General features: G+C 48.1%; 1 protein-coding gene across 5 annotated transcripts in view; it reads right to left on the bottom strand.

Moving 5' to 3' along the window:
• CFAP54 (cilia and flagella associated protein 54) overlaps window positions 1-21,291 on the bottom strand; it is a 175,143-nt gene that overhangs the window by 94,489 nt on the left and 59,363 nt on the right. For all 5 annotated transcript variants that reach the window (XR_011559487.1, XR_011559488.1, XM_070755886.1 and 2 more), the window contains exons 28-30: window positions 12,633-12,767; window positions 10,212-10,305; window positions 5,422-5,505 (exon numbers count right to left, since the gene is read on the bottom strand). Coding sequence is in view for 3 of the 5 variants with exons in the window: in XM_070755886.1 (XP_070611987.1) it covers window positions 5,422-5,505; window positions 10,212-10,305; window positions 12,633-12,767 (313 nt within the window). In the remaining 2 variants the exon portion in view is untranslated. The remainder of the gene's footprint in view (window positions 1-5,421; window positions 5,506-10,211; window positions 10,306-12,632; window positions 12,768-21,291) is intronic.

Below are 21,291 nucleotides of genomic sequence, written 5' to 3'. Positions count from 1 at the left end.
GAATCTAGCCCACAGACTCAGGCTGGGCCGAGGGCTGTTTTACTTATATTCATGCTTTTATATTGATTTTCTGCGATTTTTATACTATCATCATTGTAGGGGAGGGGATTGTGGGGGTGGGAATTGTGGGAAAGGGATGGGTGAGGTTTTAATTAGTATACCCATATAACACCAATGCTCCACATGCTGCACTAGCTGCCAATTAGTCTCCGGTCACAATTCAAGGTGTTGGTTATCACCAGTGATGGGTATCCACTAACCTCAATATCTGGAAGGTCTTCGGCGGCTGGTATTGGCGCGCCCCATAGGAGATTTGACTTCTGCGCATGCGCAGCAAGCCATGTCATGAGATTTCAGCTATTTCTGCCGGTATTTTGCTTCCACGCATGCACAGAAGCAAAACACAGTGAAAAATCAATGAAATCTCACGAGCGCAAGCAAGATTTCAGCTATTTTTGTAGCTATTTTTGTTTCTGTATATGTGTAGAAACAAAAAATTGCGATTTTTGCTGGAAATCTATGGATCGTGCCATTCCCGGGCCATTTCTGCTACCCAGATAGCATCCCCCCATGTGGGGGGGAGGAGCCCATGACTGGCTATCACCTATAAAGCCCTACATGGCTTAGTACCAGACTATTTATGGCAGAGGTCCCCAACCTTTTTTGCACCAGGGACCGGCTTTAAGCTAGACCAGTTTTCCATGGCCCGGTGGTGGTGGTGGGGGGGGGGCTTTGGTCATATGGGGGTGGGGTTATGGAGGGGTGGAGCCAGGGCCGCCATCAGGAATTTTGGGGCCCCATACAGCCTAAGTGTCTGGGGGCCCCCCTCCCCACCATTTTAAAACTACTTTATTTTGCGACATACCAATTATGTATGAAATTTACCTTCTTTGGGGAGGGGTGAAAGGGGAGAGTAAGAGAGGAAGGAGTGAAAGAAGGGAATGAGGGAGGAAAGAAGGGAGGAAGGAAAAGGAAAGCAAGAAATGGAGGGAGGAAAGGAAGGAAGGAAAGAAAGAAAGAAAGAAAGAAAGAAAGAAAGAAAGGGGGAAGGGACAGGAACAGAGGAAGGAAGCAAGGAAACTTATGAAAGGGGAGAGTAAGAGAGGAAAGACTGAAGGAAGGGAAGGAGGGAAGAAGGTAGGAAGGAGAAAGAAAAGAAGAAATAGAGGAAGGGAAGGTAAAAGAGAGAAAGAAAAAGAGCAAGAAAGAAAGAAAGAAAGAAAGAAAGAGAATGAAAGAGAAATAAAAATAGAGAGGGGGAATGAAAGAAATGGAAGGAGAGAAAGCAAGAGAAAGAAAGAAAGCAAGAGAGAAAAAAAGAATGAAAGAGCAAGAGAGCAAGACAGCAAAAGAAAGAGAGAAAGAAAGAAAGAAAGAAAGGCAACTTCAAAGAAAGGCTCACTGAGCATCTCTCACTCTCTTTCTATCCCTTTCTTTCTCTCTCTTCCTTTCTATCTCTCCTCTTCCTTTATCTCCTCTCTCTCTCTCCCTCTCTCTTTCTCTCCCCCCTCTCTCCCCCCCTCTTTCCCTCTCTCCCTCTCTTGCTATCTCTCCCCCCTCTCCCTCTCTCTTTCTCTCTCTCCCTCTCTCTCTTTCTCTCTCTCTCCCCCTCTCTCCCTCTCTCTTTCTCCCTCTCCCTCTCTCTCTCTCCCCCCTCTCTCCCTCTCTCTTTCTCTCTCTCCCTCTCTTGCTATCTCTTTCTCTCCCCCCTCTCTCCCTATCTCTTTCTCTCTCTCTCCCTCTCTTGCTATCTCTTTCTCTCTCTTTCTCCCCCCTCTCTCCCTCTCTCTTTCTCCCTCTCCCTCCACTCACCCATCCCGGGGGTCTTTTTCGGACTTCCCAATCCAAGTCACGCAGCCTTGCGGAGCTCCTGGTGGTCTCTCATCCCCGAATCAGCCAGGTAAACACGGCCCCCTCTTCCCTGGCCCGAAACCAGCGTGAAGATTGGGGGAATTTCTGCGCAACCCCGGCCACTTTCGGGGTTAAATTCCTCTCCCCACCCTCTCCGCACCTCCGAAGGGAGCAGGGCAGCGTTGCTGGGCTGGCCAATTCTGGGCAGGGGGCGAATTCCTCCCGGGGGGGTGGAGGTGTGGATGTGTGCGTGCGCCCGGAAGGCGTCCGAACTTTGCCCGACGGAGCTCTGCAAACACGAGGCAGGGAGGGAGGGAGGCCGTTGCCCGGCCAGCGGGCACCACACAGGGCAGGGCTCCATGGGAGGGGAGGGGGCACCTCGCGGCTGGGGGCTGCCTGGCTTTGTGATTTTGGCTGGGGGGGGGAGTTAGGAAGGTCCTCCTTCTCCCCCCCCCCAGCCAAAAATTCAAAGCCTATCTGCTGGATACGGGCGATGAGTGGGAAAGAGCGGCACGGAAGCCTCTTGCAGCAGCTGCCACAGCCACCGGCTTTGAGTTTTTGGCTGGGGGGGGGAGAAGTAGGACCTTCCTAACTCCCCCCCAGCCAAAATCACAAAGCCAGGCAGCCCCCAGCCGCCAAAGGAGCCTCCTGATTCTCCCCGCCCTGCCCGACGCCCCACCCTGTCCTGCATAATGTCCTCTGCCGGGAGGGCAGCGGCGCCGCGGACCGGCTGGAAAACCCCAACGGCCCGGTCCCGGTCCGCGGACCGGCGGTTGGGGACCTCTGATTTATGGGACTGTCTCCTGCTGCATACCTCCCAAAGCCCAGTAAGATCACACAGGGTTGGCCTTCTCCAGGTCCCATCGACAAGCAATAATAATAATAATTATTATTATTATTATTATTATTATTATTATTATTATTATTATTATTATTTATTAGATTTGTATGCCGCCCCTCTACGAAGACTCGGGGCGGCTCACAACAATAATAAAATAGTGTAACAATGTAAACAAATCTAATATTAAAAAACATCTAAAAACCCCTCATTTAAAAACCATGCAACACACAATGGAGGTTGGCGGGACTACGGGGCAGGGTCTTCTCTGTGGCTGCCCCGACTCTATGGAACCAACTACCCCCCCAATGTCCATACTGCTCCCACCCTACTGGCCTTCCGAAAGGCTGTAAAAACCTGGCTTTGCCAGCAGGCCTAGGGGCCGTGAATACTAACATCTGTCACAGCCAAATTGTGATTGATTGTTATGCATATTTGTTTGCTTAGTGGGTTTTATAATGGTTTTTTAATTGTTTTTAGCATTTAACATTTCACTTTTTTTCACTATTGTATTATATTTTTACATTCTTGTAAGCTGTCCTGAGTCCCATGGGATCGGGCGGTATAAATAAATGAATAAATCGCCATGTGGAAGGAGGCGGAAATATACATTTTCTTCAATAAACAAATACATAAAATTAACATCTGAAAATAGATTTCTAAAATCGTAAATTTTAATTTGCATCCAAAACAAAAATTAAAGCTTGACATTAAAAAATAATAAAATGCTTGTTATAGAGAAAACTCTTTATGGTTAAAATTTAAAACATTATTTAAAATTATTTCATATATTTTAATGATGACAATTATTTGCATTCGAGATACAGTATTACTGTATTGTGGAATGCGGTGATTTTTTTCTAGTTAAGGAAGGGTTTTGCCGTAATTTTAAAAGTGTAAGTTTGTATGGTTAGGCAGAAATCACAGCTCAAATAACAGAGAATCTAAAGACCACATGTAGCAATGATTAAGGGTAATGACCTACAGAAAGACAGTGCATCTAATTCCTTCCTAGACTAATCACAGGAAAGTAAATTGTTTTGAAATTTGAAAGCAAATCACAAAACGTTATCATCAAATCTCACTGGCAATTACTGCAACATACCTCTAATAACTTTTTCCTAGATCTTCAGAAGTTATATTTCATCCCTAATATGGCAATTAGGCTTTAGATTGATTTCTAAAAACTTATAGCATATGTCTTTCTAACTTTCCTTATACTCCTAGAATAGGGTGTCAAACTGGCAGCCTTCAGGCTGGATGCATCATGAATGCCCACTTCAGCTCCGGAAAAGGGAAAAATGTTATGAAACATTACATGATGGCAGTGTGAGGCAGTAAGTTTGATACCCGTGTCCTAGAACAATGTCAGGCATGGGGGAATTGAGACATCTCCCCCGGGCCTATACAGTTGATGCATGGTATGTTTGTGTGTATGTTTTGCTTTTTAATAAGGGGTTTTTAGTGACTTTTAATTATTAGATTTGTTATACATTGTCTTTTTATTGTTGTGAGCCACTGCGAGTCTACAGAGAGGGGCGGCATACAAATCTAATTAATAATAATAATAATAATAATAATAATAATAATAATAATAATAATAATAAAGATTGTGCTTAAAACATTTAATGTCTCAAACTTTTAATGTCCTAAACAACTTTTGGACCAAAAAGTCTACATAGTCGTGTTATGGTTAGCTCTGGCCCAGCTCCTGCCCCAAGGACTGTGGATGTGGGGAAGACATCCACATGCCGCAGGCCTGTTTTGCTCCCGGTGGAATCTGCTGATGAAGGTTCCTCTGACCAAGAAGACATGAGTGACAGGGAGGAGGAGAGTATGGCAGACAGCTCAGAAGGAGATCAATTATCTCTCTCCTCCTTGGATTCGGAATAAGAGTTAATGATACAGCCACGCATGCGGAGAGCGATGCATAGGCAACAACAACTGAGAGAGTACTATCAAAGAAAATGAGGCCACCTGTGGTTGGGTGGGGCTGTGGTCATTAGTGAGGCTGCTATAAAGAGCAGTGTGTGGGTTTGGCCATTGTGGAGGATTATCTGATCGTTGTGTTTCGTGCCTGCCTTGCTGACTTCGACCTTGGTGTGTTGCTTTTTCCCCGCTTTGAAACTAAAGCAGGACTGTGAATTGCCTCACAGCTGCAAGCTAACTATCTCAGAACTGATAAGGGACTTGTACCAATTACCAGTTTGTTTGGAGACGAGTGCTCTTTGCTATACAAAAAGAGAGCTTAGTTTAAGTGAATTTTCGTTATAAAGAACATTGTTTTGAATTTTCAAACGTGTGTGTATCTGAAATTTGTACCTGTGAATTTTCGGGAGGATTCTACCAGAGAGCCCGACAGAACAAGTCATTTGTAAATTTCAATGCTATTAGAGGGGCTACTACTTGCTTTCTTTAAAAAGCAGGACAATTTCTGGCCACTTTTTTTTTTTTGGAAAATGCAGTATCTTTACCTTCTGGCATTAAAACTAAAACTAAAACCATGCTTCCCTCAAAAAACAGACTCCTACAAAGTATGCTTCAAGTTACCATAGCCAGACAATTGTTATACCAAAACCAAAATATTTGCATTGAGGAGTTTTCTTAAAAAGACTATTTAAAAGTCACACAAGCTTCTACTTAAATTTATACTCACTGCATTTTCAATCTGTAGACACACAGTATGGTGGGGCGGAGTTTCATATGCTAATAATACACTTGAAAAAAATTACCTTCCCTATAAGCATTCTTTGGTTGCCAATTTGAAACTACAGGAAACAAAAATATAGGATCTTCTTCTCCTGTAAGCTCTTGTCCTAGACAGACCAGATTTGACTAAATTCAACACAATGAACAGCAGCGTACAGATACACTAAATACATTTCACCAAAAAGGGACATCACTTAATTAAACTTTTATTCATTTTATTAAATTTTTACTTTTCATTTGTTATATTCATTTGTTCTTTTTTCTCCAAAAATTTAAAATGTAACATAAATTTTGGCCATACCATTATCACTTTTGTGGAGCACAAAGTATGTATCAAATATCTATCAGTGGAAATTTAGGATCAACTAGATATGTAATAATTTTGATCAAAATAGCGATCAAACACATTCTCAAAAGTTGTTATGCAACAAGAAACAAATTGCAAAAGAAGGCCATTTTAATATTAACGATCAAAATTTAATAAACATATTTCATTTATTAATCATAATAATAATAATAATAATAATAATTTATTAGATTTGTATGCCGCCCCTCTCTGAAGACTCGGGGCGGCTCACAACAAGCGATAAAACAATATTGTACAGGCACAAATCTAATATTAAGAAAAAAACTAAAAAACCCTATCAATTAAAAACCAAACAGCACATACATACCAAACATAAATTATAATAAGCTTGGGGGAAAGGTGTCTCAAATCCCCCATGCCTGGCAGTATAGATGGGTCTTAAGTAGTTTACGGAAGACGAGGAGGGTGGGAGCAGTTCTAATCTCCGGGGGGAGTTGATTCCAGAGGGCCGGGGCCGCCACAGAGAAGGCTCTTCCCCTGGGGCCCGCCAGACGACATTGTTTAGTCGACGGGACCCGGAGAAGGCCAACTCTGTGGGACCTTATCGGCCGCTGGGATTCGTGCGGTAGTAGGCGGTTCCGGAGGTATTCTGGTCCAATGCCATGTAGGGCTTTAAAGGTCATGACCAACACTTTGAATTGTGACCGGAAACTGATCGGCAGCCAATGCAAGCCACGGAGTGTTGTAGAAACGTGGGCGAATCTAGGAAGCCCCACGATAGCTCTCGCGGCTGCGTTCTGCACGATCTGAAGTTTCCGAACACTTTTCAAAGGTAGCCCCATGTAGAGAGCGTTGCAGTAATCGAACCTCGAGGTGATAAGGGCATGAATGACTGTGAGCAATGACTCCCTGTCCAAATAGGGCCGCAACTGGTGCACCAGGCGAACCTGGGCAAACGCCCTCCTCGCCACAGCCGAAAGATGATGTTCCAATGTCAGCTGTGGGTCGAGGAGGACGCCCAAGTTGCGCACCCTCTCTGAGGGGGTCAGTAGTTCCCCCCCCAGGGTAATGGACGGACAGATGGAATTGTCCTTGGGAGGCAACACCCACAGCCACTCCGTCTTGTCTGGATTGAGTTTGAGTTTGTTGACACCCATCCAGGCCCCAACAGCCTCCAGGCACCGGCACATCACTTCCACTGCTTCGCTGACTGGACATGGGGTGGAGATGTACAACTGGGTATCATCCGCATATTGATGATACCTCACCCCATGCCCTTGGATGATCTCACCCAGCGGTTTCATGTAGATATTAAATAGCAGGGGGGAGAGGACCGACCCCTGAGGTACCCCACAAGGGAGAAACCTAGAGGTCGACCTCTGACCCCCCACTAACACCGACTGCGACCGATCGGAGAGGTAGGAGGAGAACCACTGGAGAACAGTGCCTCCCACTCCCAACCCCTCCAGTCGGCGCAGAAGGATACCATGGTCGATGGTATCGAAAGCCGCTGAGAGGTCAAGAAGCACCAGGACAGAGGACAAGCCCCTGTCCCGGGCCCGCCAGAGATCATCCATCAACGCGACCAAAGCAGTTTCCGTGCTGTAGCCGGGCCTGAAACCCGACTGCTGGGGACCTAGATAATCGGCTTCTTCCAAGGACCGCTGGAGCTGGAGTGCCACCACCTTCTCGACAACCTTCCCCATAAAGGGAAGGTTGGAGACTGGACGATAGTTGTTAAGTACGGCTGGGTCCAGGGAGGGCTTCTTGAGGAGGGGGCGCACAAGCGCTTCTTTATAGAGTGATGGAAAAACTCCCCTCCCCAAGGAAGCGTTGGTAATCTCCTGGGCCCAGCTCCGTGTCACCTCCCTGCTGGCTGAAACCAACCAAGAGGGACACGGATCCAGTAAGCAGGTGGCAGAACTCACAGCTCCAATGGCCTTGTCCACTTCATCAGGTGTCACCAAGTCAAACTCCTCCCAGACAGATGGACAAAGACGTTTAGCCCCAGTCACCTCGACTGACTCATTGTCAGCCGATACTGCTATGCAATTGGAGTCGAGTTCAGCTCGGATCCGAGCGACTTTATCAGCGAAAAACGAGTTAAATTCCTCAGCACTGCCCTGCAAGGGTTCCCCAACTCCCCCCTGATTTAGAAGGGAGCGGGTTACCCTAAACAGGGCAGCCGGGCGGGATTCCGCTGATGCAATCAAGGTACGCGCATCTTGCCGCCTTGAGCGCCACTTTGTAAGTCTTAATAAAAGCTCTTACAAGTGTTCGGTCGGATTCGGACTTACTCTTCCTCCATCATGGTGTCTGCTATCAACAGAATATCTGATCAAGGTATATATCCCTCATTAGACTGGAATATTGTTCCATTTAAATCTATTCTTTTCTACACTGAAATATTCTAACATGTCCAAGTTTAAATTTATGTCGGAGGAGGAGGAGAGAAAAAGAGGAAAGGGAATTTTTGAAGTTCCTGAGAATTTCCCACAAGGAAACTTAAAGGGAAAGCGGGCAGGAAGTTGGAAGTCATTCCCACTCACACTGCTTTTTTTGTTTTGTTTCTCTGTTGCGGTAATGAAATATCTCTGAATGATGATTCAACAGGGCTTGGGTTGTTTATTATTATACTAAAGTTTATTTTATTTTGATTTATTAATTTCATGTATTAGATAAAAGATATAAGTGTAAACATAACTATGAATACATGAAATGGATACAAATAAACAGAAACATTAGGACAGGGACAGTAGGCATGCTGGTGCACTTATGCGTGTCCTTAAAGGGGCTAGTACTAAATTAAATAAAGTATTGGAAAGCAGTGTTCCCTCTAAGGTGGGCAGCGCTCAGTTTTTATTTTAAATTCCGGTGCAGAGGACCTTCCCCTCGACTCCCCGCTTTGGCGTCGGTGGCCAAGGCCGAGGCTGCCCCGGCTCTGATACCCACTCGCACAGCGTCAGAGGAGGCATTGGCCTCCTCCCCCACTGCCGCACTGGGGGCTGCCCCCTGGAGCCGGGGGCGATGGGCCTGGGCTCGTCCTACTTGGCCCTGAACTTCGCCTCCTCCCTCGCCGCCACGCTAGGCAGTGCCATTCTTGTTATTGTTGTCGTGACGGCTGCCCTGCTTTTCGAACACGCGGCTTTCCTGACCTGCTTTCCTGGGCAGCCAGCTTTGCTGGCCAGCGCAGGGCAGCCTCCGTGACAACAACAACGGCACCATGGTGCTGCTAATGCCGAGAGCAGGCTTCGGGTGAGCAGAGCTGCGCGGGTGGCGGCGGGAGCCGGTGGGGAGGCAGATGCAGCGCTTCTGCCAGGAAGGGCTGTCAAAGAGGCCCTGAAGGGGGACAGGGCGGTCCCCGCCACCTGTGTCAGCGGCGAGGTGGCCGCGAAGGCCAGGGCGGGAGAAGGCTGGAGCTGCCCGGAAACCGGCACCCACTGGTGAGGCCTGGTTCGGGAGGAGCCACTGCTGTAGCCACACCAACGGCAGCTGTCATGGGGGCAGAGCCAAGGGGAGGGCACAGAGGCAGTGCCCGCCGGAGAAGCGGAGAGAGAGAGAAGTGGAGAGAAAGAAAGAAAAGGGAAAGAGAAGGGAAAGAGAGGGAAGGAAAGAGAAGGGGAGAGGAAGGAAGGAGGGAGGGAAGGAAGACAGAGAGAAGGAGAGAGAGGAAGGGAGGAAGAGAGGAAGGGAGGAAGAGAGAAATATAGAGGGAGGGAGGAAGAGAGAGAAAGGAAGGAAGAGAGGAAGGAAGGAAGGAAGGGAGAAATATAAAGGGAGGGAAGGAGGAAGAGAGAAAGAGAGGGAGAGGGAGGGAGGGAAAGAGGGAAGAGAGGAAGGAGAGTGAGAGAAAAAAAAGTGGAAGGAAGAGAGAAGGAAAGAGGGGGAGAGAGAGAGAGGGGGGGAGAGAAAGGGAGGATGTTTGTTTGTTTGTAAGTTAGTTAGTTAGTTAGTTAGTTAGTTAGTTAGTTAGTTAGTTAGTTAGTTAGTTAGTTAGTTTGTTTGTTTGACTTCTATGCCGCCCAGTCCCGAAGGGACTGCTGCTCAGACACTATACTTTTCCACCCACACCGGGGGGGAAATTGAGGGAACACTCCTGGAACGTACTTAAACAGAATCAGGGTATTTATATTATTTTGTTATCTAAATAGCAATAGCAATTGTATTTAGACTTATATGCTGTTAACAGTACAGCCCTCTCTAAGCAGTTTACAGAGTCAGTACTATATTGTCCCCAACAATTTCAATCCTCAAATACAAAGTAAGTTTCTTTGAAGGCCACAGAAATTGACTGTAAATACAATGTTACATGCAGGAATATATTTTGCATATTACAGATTGACAAATTTAAAATTCCATATTTTAAAAAATAATAAGTGTACCTAAAATATTTAGGATATGTGATGAAATGCTTAATATGCTTAATAGGCTTAACATATTTAAATATATGATTATCCTAACAGTAACAGTGGTATTAGGACAAAGATATACATATTAAATATATACCTGCTTTTATCAGTTTCAGAAGCATGTTTTCCAGAGCTTCTAAATTCTCATTTACTTTTCCAACTGCACCCGTTCTCATCCTTTTAGAGGGAATCTATAATAATACATTAATTCACCATTTTTTATATGATAGTACTTAGCTAGCTGCAGAACTAAGGCAAAAATGACAGGTCAATAATAAAGAAACGGTAAATATTTCTATTTCACTTTAATCTAATTTCAGTTTGTATTTCATTTGAATTCCAGACCATATGATAATGAAATCAATGATGCTCTAAGATTTAAGCCACACATTTGTGATCAAATTAGAGAAGGAGGGACTTGACTAATTTATTAAAAAATAAAGGCAGGATACATATAAATAAATAAATAGCCCTCAAAACTATATGCCATTTATTCTGAAAACATACCATATTTCCCCCCAAATAAGACCCTGTCTTATATTTTTTTTGCACCCTGAAATAAGCATTTGGCCTTATTGCCATGCATTCAAAAACCTGATTGGGCTTATTATCAGAGATGCCTTATTTTGGGGAAAACAGAGTACATCTACGAATATGACACACTCTCACCTCCAATTATATATGTATAAGTTATTGCTATGTTGGGGTTCTGTTTACTCTATATAAACTAGCCTAGTCCTGTTCAATCTTCATACTAATCTCATTCATTTCTCATTCCCCTCCACAAGCAGAGGGAAAAGGGGAATACAAATTCAATAAATAAAATAAATAAAAATATCTACAATAAAATCTCCCAATCCACTCACCAACTATGATTTCTCATTTTCCAGAGTCTCCATTTGTTTTTGGTTTCCGTAAGGATCAACCCTAGCCAACTTTACAGGTAGTCCTCATTGACCATTTGAAGTCATGGAGGCACTGAAGAAAGGAACTTAGAACTGGTCCTCAAAGTTATGGCTATTGCTGCAGCTCTGTGATGACATGATCCAAATTTGGCACAATTGGCAGGCAGCCAACAATTAACACCACAAGGGCACCTCAATTCACTCCATCTGCCTATCATCTCCCATCTGTGCCCTTTTGGCCCCCTGCAGTCCACAGATTCTGACATCCTAGTTAATCTTTGCCCCTTTGCACCCTATTGCTGGGATGGGGCACATCTTTACGCTCTGTTGCATTGAGGGCCTTTAGCAGTTCCAGAGCTATAGTACGCCACAAAGGCTCTTTGTATTTTCCTTTGTGCGACATCTTTGTGCTGTACTGCTGGAGTTTCCCAGAGAATAGCAGCTTTACACTTCATTGGTAGGGCCTTCCAAGATGCAGTGGCTTTTTACCGCCCCAGAGCTATAGTGGACCAAAAGGCCCCCAGCTTATAGCATATTCTTTTCCTGGTCTCCCTGCACTCACACATATACATGCACACCTTTTCTCCAGGCTCCCTGAGCTCATGCCAAGTCTCCTAACTTGCATATTGTATGTGCCAGGCCTCCCAAACTGCCTCCATCTCCCTATTGGTGCCAAACTCCATACCTGAGATTCCCTCTGCTTCCCACATTTATCCCATATGTCTGGAGCTACAACTGCAACCGGGATTGCCAGGTTTGACACTGCTAAGCAATGCAGTCATGTGATGTCTCATTTTATGATAATGTCACTTAAACATGGAAATTTTGGTCTCAACTGTGATCCTAAAACAAAGACTTCCTGTATCTAACTTCCAATGCTAAGTAGGATCAGTTAATACTTGAACAGAAAAACATCATGGAATTCCAGGCTATAGGCTAGATTGGAAAATTCAGACTATAAATTGGCTGTTAGACCATTTCTATACTGTTGCTAGGAGAACTGCATGGATGAGTCGACGTGGTAAGGAGCATCCAAAAGCATGTTTATCTTTTATCATTTGTCTAGAGATCTTTCCTGGACAGAAGAAATTCTTCACTCCAGAATTTACCCTCTATTCAATAAAGGTGGTGAGAGAGAGAGAGATCCATTGTGCTACTGTCCGTCCTCTTCAAAAATGGCTTCTCTGTCTAACTTGCTTCTTTTCCAACCATTTACTTTCATCATTTTTCCTTCTACCTCACTGCTTACTTTTAATAAGATTTTCTAGTACCATAATCTTAGTAGACTTGTTCCATAGGGTTAGTTGTACTTGTTTTATTGCAAATACATTTATTTAAATGGAAAATATATAACCTACAACATCCTTGACTATATTACCTCATGTTCTATGTACAGTTTGAGCCCAAAAGATGCTACTACCTCAAACTATCCACATACAGCTCTAATCCCCATTCTGAATGTTCTGCCTCATATGACAGGACACAATATTAAACTATACAACAGAGGAGAGGGAGAAACAGACAATGTGGCAGCAGATTTAATCAGCTCATCTTTTCTTTCTATCTACATATATCATAAATCATATAAGAAAATGAAAAATAAGAGCAGTCACCTCTTCTTCTAGTATTTCATCCGTTCCTTCTTCAGATACCGTTACTTGGGATGGTGTTTGTGAGCAATCCAATAATCTTTTTCCATAGTTGATAATCATTATTGCTAATTCATATTCTTTCCATAAGCGCAGTACCTATTAAATATATATCATATAATTCTATATAATATATAAGATTTTTTAAAATAGATATTAAATCAAAATCTTGTACTTATATTATAAAATATAAACTTATAAAATAAGCCTTAAATTCAAAGAAGCTATATTCAGGCATTTATGAGGATTGTGATCAGAATTAAAGGAGAACCGAAATAATTTCTACTTACTGTTCTGTTTCGGGCCTACGCAGATTGAAAACCAAAGGAGGAATCCCACTCGATGCTATTTTAAATCAAACTCTTTTACATAAGAAGCAGAATTTTTTACAAGCATTATAATCCATCTTGACCACTTTCCCAGTGAAGGCAAAAAAGAGAGATAAGGGTCCCAGCTGATCAAAGCCAATTAACATTCCAGAGGGGAGATAAATGTTCTCTGAGTCACAAAGACACACTTACAGATTCTCCAGACTTTCCGCAGACAAGGGCATTTCTACTCCAAGGATTTTAGCAGAGGAGTAGCAGTTTGCTAGGGTAGAATGTCTGGAATCCCAAACCTTGAACTGACTCCATTAGAAACGTTGAAGCACCACCCCAATTTTCCATGAAGCCACCATTAAATACTTATTGGGAGTGGTCAACATTTCCCTAGAGTTAAAAACTACAGACTATTTGCTTTTCCCATACAAGTATTCTTGTCTTTTTCTTAGTCGTCTAAAGCGGGCATCTAACAGAGGCTCATAGTCTCCCTTCTTCTCTGAGTCAGACATAACTGCCGCACGAATCCCAGCGACCGATTAGGTCCCACAGAGTTGGCTTTCTCTGGATCCTGTCGGAGATTAGAACTGCCCCCACCCTCCTTGCCTTCCGTAAACTCCTTAAGACTCACCTCTGCCGTCAGGCATGGGGGAATTGAGGCATTCCCCCCTCCCCCGGGCCTATACAATTTATGTATGGTATGTCTGTGTGTATGTCTGGTTTAATAATGGGGTTTTTTAATGTTTTTTAAAATTTATTAATTTGTTGTGAATTGTTCTATTGTATGTTGTGAGCCGCCCCGAGTCTACGGAGAGGGGCGGCATACAAATCTAATAAATAAATAAATAAATTACCTCTGCTGGTCCCCCAGGTTCATCCAGGTCTATCTCTCCCTCACTCTCACTTCCTGAATCAGCTGGCAAGACCACTAGCCTAGGGTACCAAGATGCGCCTGGTTCATCCTCCTCACAATCTGACATTACCAGAGTTGGTCGAGGACCATTCACAACACTTACAGTTTTTCCCTTCTCAGCATATCCAAACATTATCAGATTGATGCTATTTTATCATTGAATGCTTAACATTGTATCTGCTCAAACCTTGTGAAAATGTTTCCCTTCCATTTTGATCTTATTCAGCAATGAGATCTTATGGAAGTAGCACTGCAGTTTGCTTCAGCTAACTGCTAGCTGTAGTTCAGCATTTCAAATCTCACCACCAGCTCAAGGTTGACTCAGTCTTCCATCCTTACGAGGCGGGTAAAATGAGGCCCCGGATTGTTGGGGGCAATATGCAGATTCTGTAAACCGCTTACAGAAGGCTGTAAAAGCACTATGAAGTGGTATATAAGTCTAAATACTATTGCTATAAGAGCATCAAGATTTTGAAGAGGTAAGTAAGAAAAACGTTTTTGTCCTCCCCGGCCCCCAGGAGGACTCTGCAGGCCTCCAAAACCCTCTGCACACCCCATTTGTTTGCAAAAATGGGCCCTAACATGTAGAGAGTTTTGGGAGGCCATTTTTTTGCCCATTTTTTGAAAAAATTGGTCCATTTTTATTTATATAAATAAATGGATGGATGGAAGGACGGACAGACGGATGGACGGACAAACAAACAAATAAATAAATAATTTGTATGCCGCCCTTCTCCGAAGACTCGGGGCAGCTCACAAGATACAACATAAAACAATGCGTACAAAAGAAATCTAATTAGTTAAAAACTACAAACTAAAAACCCAGTACAGTGGTACCTCAAGATACGAACCCCTCGTCTTACGAACAACTCGTGATACGAACCCGGGGTTCAGAAAAAAATTGCCTCTTCCTACGAACTTTTTTCAAGTTACGAACGCGTTCGGAGGCTCCTGGGAAATAGGAAGGAGTGGGGCCAATTGAAATTCTCCCATATGCTGGACGCTGGGGGGCAGTGTTCCCTCTAATTTTTTCCCGGTGTGGGCAGAAAGGTATAGTGTCTGAGCAGCAGTCCTTTTGGGACTGGGCGGCATAGAAGTCTAAATAAATAAATAAATAAAGTGTGAGCGCACACTATCAGGCGTACGCGAGTTCTGACATCCATAATTCGCTCCCCCTCCTTTCTCTTTCCTCCTTCCTCTCTCATCTCTTTCCTTTCTCTCCCTCCCTTTCTCTTTCCGTTCTCTCCCTCCCTCTTCCTCTCTATCCTTTATATATGTCTCTTTCTTTCTCCCTCCATCATTCCCTCTTTTTCTCCCTCCCTTTCTCTCCCTCCCTCTTTCTCTCTATCCTTTCTATCTGTCACTCTTTCTTTCTCTCCCTCCTTCATTCCCTCTTTGTCTTTCCCTCCCTCCCTTTCTCTCTATCCTTTATAGCTCTCACTCTTTCTTTCTCTTCCTCCTTCATTCCCTCTTTCTCTCCCTCCTTTTCTCTCTTTCCTTTCTCTCCCTCCCTCCTTCTCTCTATCCTTTATATCTCTCACTCTTTCTTTCTTTCTCTTCCTCCATTCCCTCTTTCTCGCCCTCTTTTTCTCTCTTTCCTTTCTCTTCCTCCCTCTTTCTCTCTATCATTTATATCTCTCTCTTTCTTTCTCTCCCTCCTCTCCCTCCCTCGCTTTCTCTCCCTCCCTCCCTCTTTCTATCCTTTATATCTCTCACTCTTTCTTTGTTTCTCTTCCTTCTTCATTCCCTCTATCTCTCCCTCCTTTTCTCTCTCTTTCCTTTCTCTCCCTCCCTCTCTCTCTATCCTTTATACATCTCTCTTTCTCTCCCTCCTTCATTCCCTCTTTCTCTCTATCCTTTATATCTCTCTCTTTCTTTCTCTCCCTCTTTCATTCCCTCTTTGTCATCGAGTTGGTGGCATGGGCGGTGGATTCACACAGACACCCCGCACGGACGAACATCAGGCTGGTGGCGTGGCCGGCGGATTCGCGCCTCCCCCCACATGGATAGACATCGGGCTGGCGGCAGTGCCGGTGGATTCGCCCCCCCCTGCACGTACAGACATTGGGCTGGCGGGGTGACCGGCGGATTGCCCCCCCCCCCAGCACGTACAGACATCGGGTTGGTGGTGGGCAGCCAGCTTTGCTGACGCCGGCCAGCAAAGCTGGCTTTCCGGGAAAACAGCGCACTTTTCAAATTCGGGCTGGCGTGGCACAAACACTTCTATAGGACTCACTCGCCTCGCTGAGGCCGTGCCGAGGCCCGCTCGCCTCATGGAGCCCCACTCCGCCTCGGCTTCCTCCGCCGCCCGGCTGGGCTGCCTGCGGGACTCGCACAGAAAAGCAGCGAATTTGAAAAGCGCGCTGCTTTCACAGAAAGCCGGCTTTGCTGGCCGGCGTCAGCAAAGCTGGCTGCCAGCCGCCAGCCCGATGTCCGTACATGCTAGGGGGGAGCAATCCGCCGGCCACCCCACCAGCCCAATGTCCGTACGTGCCGGGGGGGAATCTGCCGGCACTGCCGCCAGCCCGATGTCCATCCGTGTGGGGCTGGGGTGAATCCGCCGGCCATGCCGGCAGCCTGATGTCCGTCCATGCGGGGCCCCCCGAATCCGTCGATGAGAAAGAGGGAATGAAGGAGAGAGAGAAAGAAAGAAAGAGAGGCCCCCCGCACGGACGGATATCAGGCTGGTGGCGTGGCCGGCAGATTCGCGCCTCCCCCCACATGGATGGACATCGGGCTGGCGGCAGTGCCGGCAGATTCGCCCCCCCCTGCACATACGGACATTGGGCTGGCGGGGTGACCGGCGGATTGCCCCCCCCCCCAGCACGTACAGATATCGGGTTGGTGGTGGGCAGCCAGCTTTGCTGACGCCGGCCAGCAAAGCTGGCTTTCCGGGAAAACAGCGCACTTTTCAAATTCGGGCTGGCGTGGCACAAACACTTCTATAGGACTCACTCGCCTCGCTGAGGCCGTGCCGAGGCCCGCTCGCCTCATGGAGCCCCACTCCGCCTCGGCCTCCTCCGCCGCCCGGCTGGGCTGCCTGCGGGACTCGCACAGAAAAGCAGCGAATTTGAAAAGCGCGCTGCTTTCACAGAAAGCCGGCTTTGCTGGCCGGCGTCAGCAAAGCTGGCTGCCAGCCGCCAGCCCGATGTCCGTACATGCTAGGGGGGAGCAATCCGCCGGCCACCCCACCAGCCCAATGTCCGTACGTGCCGGGGGGGAATCTGCCGGCACTGCCGCCAGCCCGATGTCCATCCGTGTGGGGCTGGGGTGAATCCGCCGGCCATGCCGGCAGCCTGATGTCCGTCCATGCGGGGCCCCCCGAATCCGTCGATGAGAAAGAGGGAATGAAGGAGAGAGAGAAAGAAAGAAAGAGAGGCCCCCCGCACGGACGGATATCAGGCTGGTGGCGTGGCCGGCAGATTCGCGCCTCCCCCCACATGGATGGACATCGGGCTGGCGGCAGTGCCGGCACATTCGCCCCCCCCTGCACATACGGACATTGGGCTGGCGGGGTGACCGGCGGATTGCCCCCCCCCCAGCACGTACAGATATCGGGTTGGTGGTGGGCAGCCAGCTTTGCTGACGCCGGCCAGCAAAGCTGGCTTTCCGGGAAAACAGCGCACTTTTCAAATTCGGGCTGGCGTGGCACAAACACTTCTATAGGACTCACTCGCCTCGCTGAGGCCGTGCCGAGGCCCGCTCGCCTCATGGAGCCCCACTCCGCCTCGGCCTCCTCCGCCGCCCGGCTGGGCTGCCTGCGGGACTCGCACAGAAAAGCAGCGAATTTGAAAAGCGCGCTGCTTTCACAGAAAGCCGGCTTTGCTGGCCGGCGTCAGCAAAGCTGGCTGCCAGCCGCCAGCCCGATGTCCGTACATGCTAGGGGGGAGCAATCCGCCGGCCACCCCACCAGCCCAATGTCCGTACGGACGGATATCAGGCTGGCGGTGTGGCTGGCGGATTCGCCCCGCACGGACGGACATCAGGCTGGCGGCGTGGCCGGCGGATTCACACACTCCCCGCTCGGACGGACATCAGGCTGGCAGCGTGGCTGGCGGATTCGTCCCCCCCCCCTGCACGGACGGACATCAGGCTGGCGGCGTGGCTGGCGGATTCGTCCCCCCCCCCCCTGCACGGACGGACATCAGGCTGGCGGCGTGGCTGGCGGATTCATCCCCCCCCCCCTGCACGGACGGACATCAGGCTGGCGGCGTGGCTGGCGGATTCGTCCCCCCCTGCACGGACGGACATCAGGCTGGCGGCGTGGCTGGCGGATTGGCTCCCCCCCCCCCCCGCACGCACGGACATCAGGCTGGTGGCGTGGATGGTGGATTCACCCCCACACACACATGGACGGACATCAGGCTGGCACATTCGGGGGGCCCCACACACACGGACAGACATCGGGCTGGCGGGCAGCCAGCTTTGCTGACGGGTGTAGGGTTCAAGCCCTGTGCTGGCCAGCAAAGCCGACTTTCCGGGAAAGCAGTGCGCTTTTCAAATGCGCTGCTTTCCTACACCTTTTACCTGGGCAGGGTGGGGAGGCGGCCACCTTCTCCCCCCCCCTGCCCAGGAAAGAGGTGCAGGAAAGCAGCGCATTTGAAAAGCACACTGCTTTCCCGGAAAGCCGGCTTTGCTGGCCGGCATGCCCTCCCCTTGGCTCTGCCTCCCGCTGCCGCCACGCAGCTCACCTCAGAAGCCTTGACGATTTGCTGGCCTGCACGGCGTGGGGGAGGAGGCCGATTCTGGGCCCGTTGCCCCTGGCTCCAGGGGGCAGCTCCCAGCACGGCGGCTGGGAAGGAGGCCAACGCCTCCTCCGACACCGAAGGGAAGCGGAAGGGCGTGGGAGGAGATGGGCGCGGCCGACGGCAGAGCCCAGGAAGCCGGGGCTTTCTCTCCCACCAACAGCTTGGGAGGGGCGGATCAGCTGTCGGTCGGGGAGAAACCCGCTCCGCGCCAGCTTGGAAAACTCTGCGCTGTCCTTAAAATTTGCCTGCGCTATAGCGCGCTGCGCAGCTTACAGGGAACTATGCTGGGGGGGCTTCCCAGCGTCATCGGTCTCCGGGCAGACTCTCCCTCAATTTCGCCCGAGGGAGAGTCTGCCCGGAGACTGATGACGCTGCAGATGGGAGAATTTCAATTGGCCCCACTCCTTCCTGGAGGTTGCTAATTCCTAACTTCTAGGAAGCCCCATTCTGGGCTCAGCAGCCTTTCCATGATCCCTTCCCTTGGCGCAGAGAAGGAACCGGCGGGGAATCCCACTGCCTGATCCAAAGGGATTCACAGGATCTTCCTTGGAGGGGGGCGGGAAGGACCTCAGGAGGGGAGGGGTGAGGCAGGGCGGGGCCAGGCAAGGGAGGCCAGAAGGAGGGCTACCGGCTGTTTTAAAAGGTGACAGCCGGGCTGGGGGGGCTTCCCAGCAACCCCCCCAGCCCGGCTGTGACCTTTTAAAACGGCCGCGCGGCTTCCCAGCCATCTCCCAAAGCCAAACGCCAAACCCAAACTTCCGGGTTCGCCGTTCGGAGGCTCCTGGGAATCAGGAAGGAGTGGGGCCAATTGAAATTCTCCCATCTGCAGCGTCATCGGTCTCCGGGCAGACTCTCCCTCGGCCGAAATTGAGAGAGAGTCTGCCTGGAGACCGATGACGCTGCAGATGGGAGAATTTCAATTGGCCCCACTCCTTCCTATTTCCCAGGAGCCTCCGAACGGCGAACCCGGAAGTTTGGGTTTGGCATTTGGCTTCGGGAGATGGCTGGGAAGCCGCGGGGCTGTTTTAAAAGGTCACAGCCCGGCGGCAGCGTTTTTTTTTGCGGGGGGGTTTTTTTTTGGTTGCACGGATTAATTGACTTTACATTGTTTCCTATGGGAAACAATGTTTCGTCTTACGAACCTTTCGTGTTACGAACCTCCCCCTGGAACCAATTAGGTTCGTATCTTGAGGTTCCACTGTATATTAAAATAAATCAACCAATTCAGTCACAACCATACATCATTTTTCACCTGTTTTTGCTAAAAACAGGGCGTACAGAGGGTTCAGGACTCCTGCAGTGTTTCTAGGGGCTGGGGGAAGGCAAAAATTGGGACATTTTTGCCTTCCCCCAACCCCCAGGAGCACTCTGCAGGCTTCCCAAAACCTCTGCACACCCCATTTTATGAAAATTTTGCAAAAATGGGATGCAGGGGCAGGGCTTAGAGAGGCCAAAAATGGCTCTATTCAGTGTATAAGACGCACCAATATTTCCATCCTCTTTTGGGGGGAGGTGCATCTTATACTCCACAAAATGCGGTAATTTTGGCTGATCTTGACAAAGTCCACAATGGCAGTTATGCTTAGATATCAGGACATCAGAAATACTAGTTGTAAACCACATTGGAAGGAAGATAGATAGATAGATAGATAGATAGATAGATAGATAGATAGATAGATAGATAGATAGACAGACAGACAGACAGACAGACAGACAGACAGACAGACAGACAGACAGACAGAAGTAGGTAGGTAGGTAGGTAGAGATAGATTAGATTAGATTAGATAGGTAGATAGATAGGTAGACAAACAGACAGAGGTAAGTAGGTAGGTAAGTACGTAGGTAGAGATAGATTAGATTAGATTAGATTAGATTAGATTAGATTACATTACATTACATTAGATTACATTAGATTAGGTGGGTGGATGGATGGATGGATGGATGGATGGATGGATGGATGGATGGATAAATAAATCTCATACATACAAATAATTTTATTGTTAATTTACTCAAATATTTTAAACTATGAATATAATATAATAATAATATAATATAATATAATATACCGTATTTTTCGCTCCATAAGACACAGTTTTTTTCCTCCCAAAGTAGGAAGAAAAATCAGCCCCGTCTTATGGAGCGAAGATGCAGGCAGGGAGGGGGGGGGAGGCTGCGAACTCGGAAGCGCCATCCCGCCGGCTGGCTGGCTAGCTGCTGCCTGGCCCCCTCCCTCCCGGAGGAGGGTCTCCCTCCGCACCACCAGCGGCGCTCCCCCCGCCAGCCAGCCAGCCAAGCCCCGCACCCGCCAGAACCGGCTCCTCGCTCTCCCCCCGCCGCCCGCCGCGTTTGCAGGTGGGAAGGGTCGGGCGGCCCGCCAAGGCCAGGAGGGACGCCGCTGCCCCCCCTTCCCTCTCTCCGCCCGCCGCTGCGCCTCCGAGGAAATGCCGGCAAAGGCTTTTCTCAGCGGAGGCCGGCGAAGGCGATATTCAATGTCGGGGGCGCACGGGCGGTTGCGCGCACTCCCTATCTCCCTGCTAGCCCACTCGGAATATTCAAAATAAGAAAAGCCTTTGCCGGTGAAGGTTTTTCTTATTTTGAATATTCCGAGTGGACTAGCAGGGAGATAGGGAGCGCGTGCAACC

Source organism: Erythrolamprus reginae, chromosome 6 (assembly GCF_031021105.1).
Source record: "Erythrolamprus reginae isolate rEryReg1 chromosome 6, rEryReg1.hap1, whole genome shotgun sequence".
NCBI classification, from domain to species: Eukaryota; Metazoa; Chordata; class Lepidosauria; order Squamata; family Dipsadidae; genus Erythrolamprus; species Erythrolamprus reginae.
Note: the sequence above shows the minus strand (reverse complement) of the source record. Positions and strands in the feature narration are given on the sequence as shown.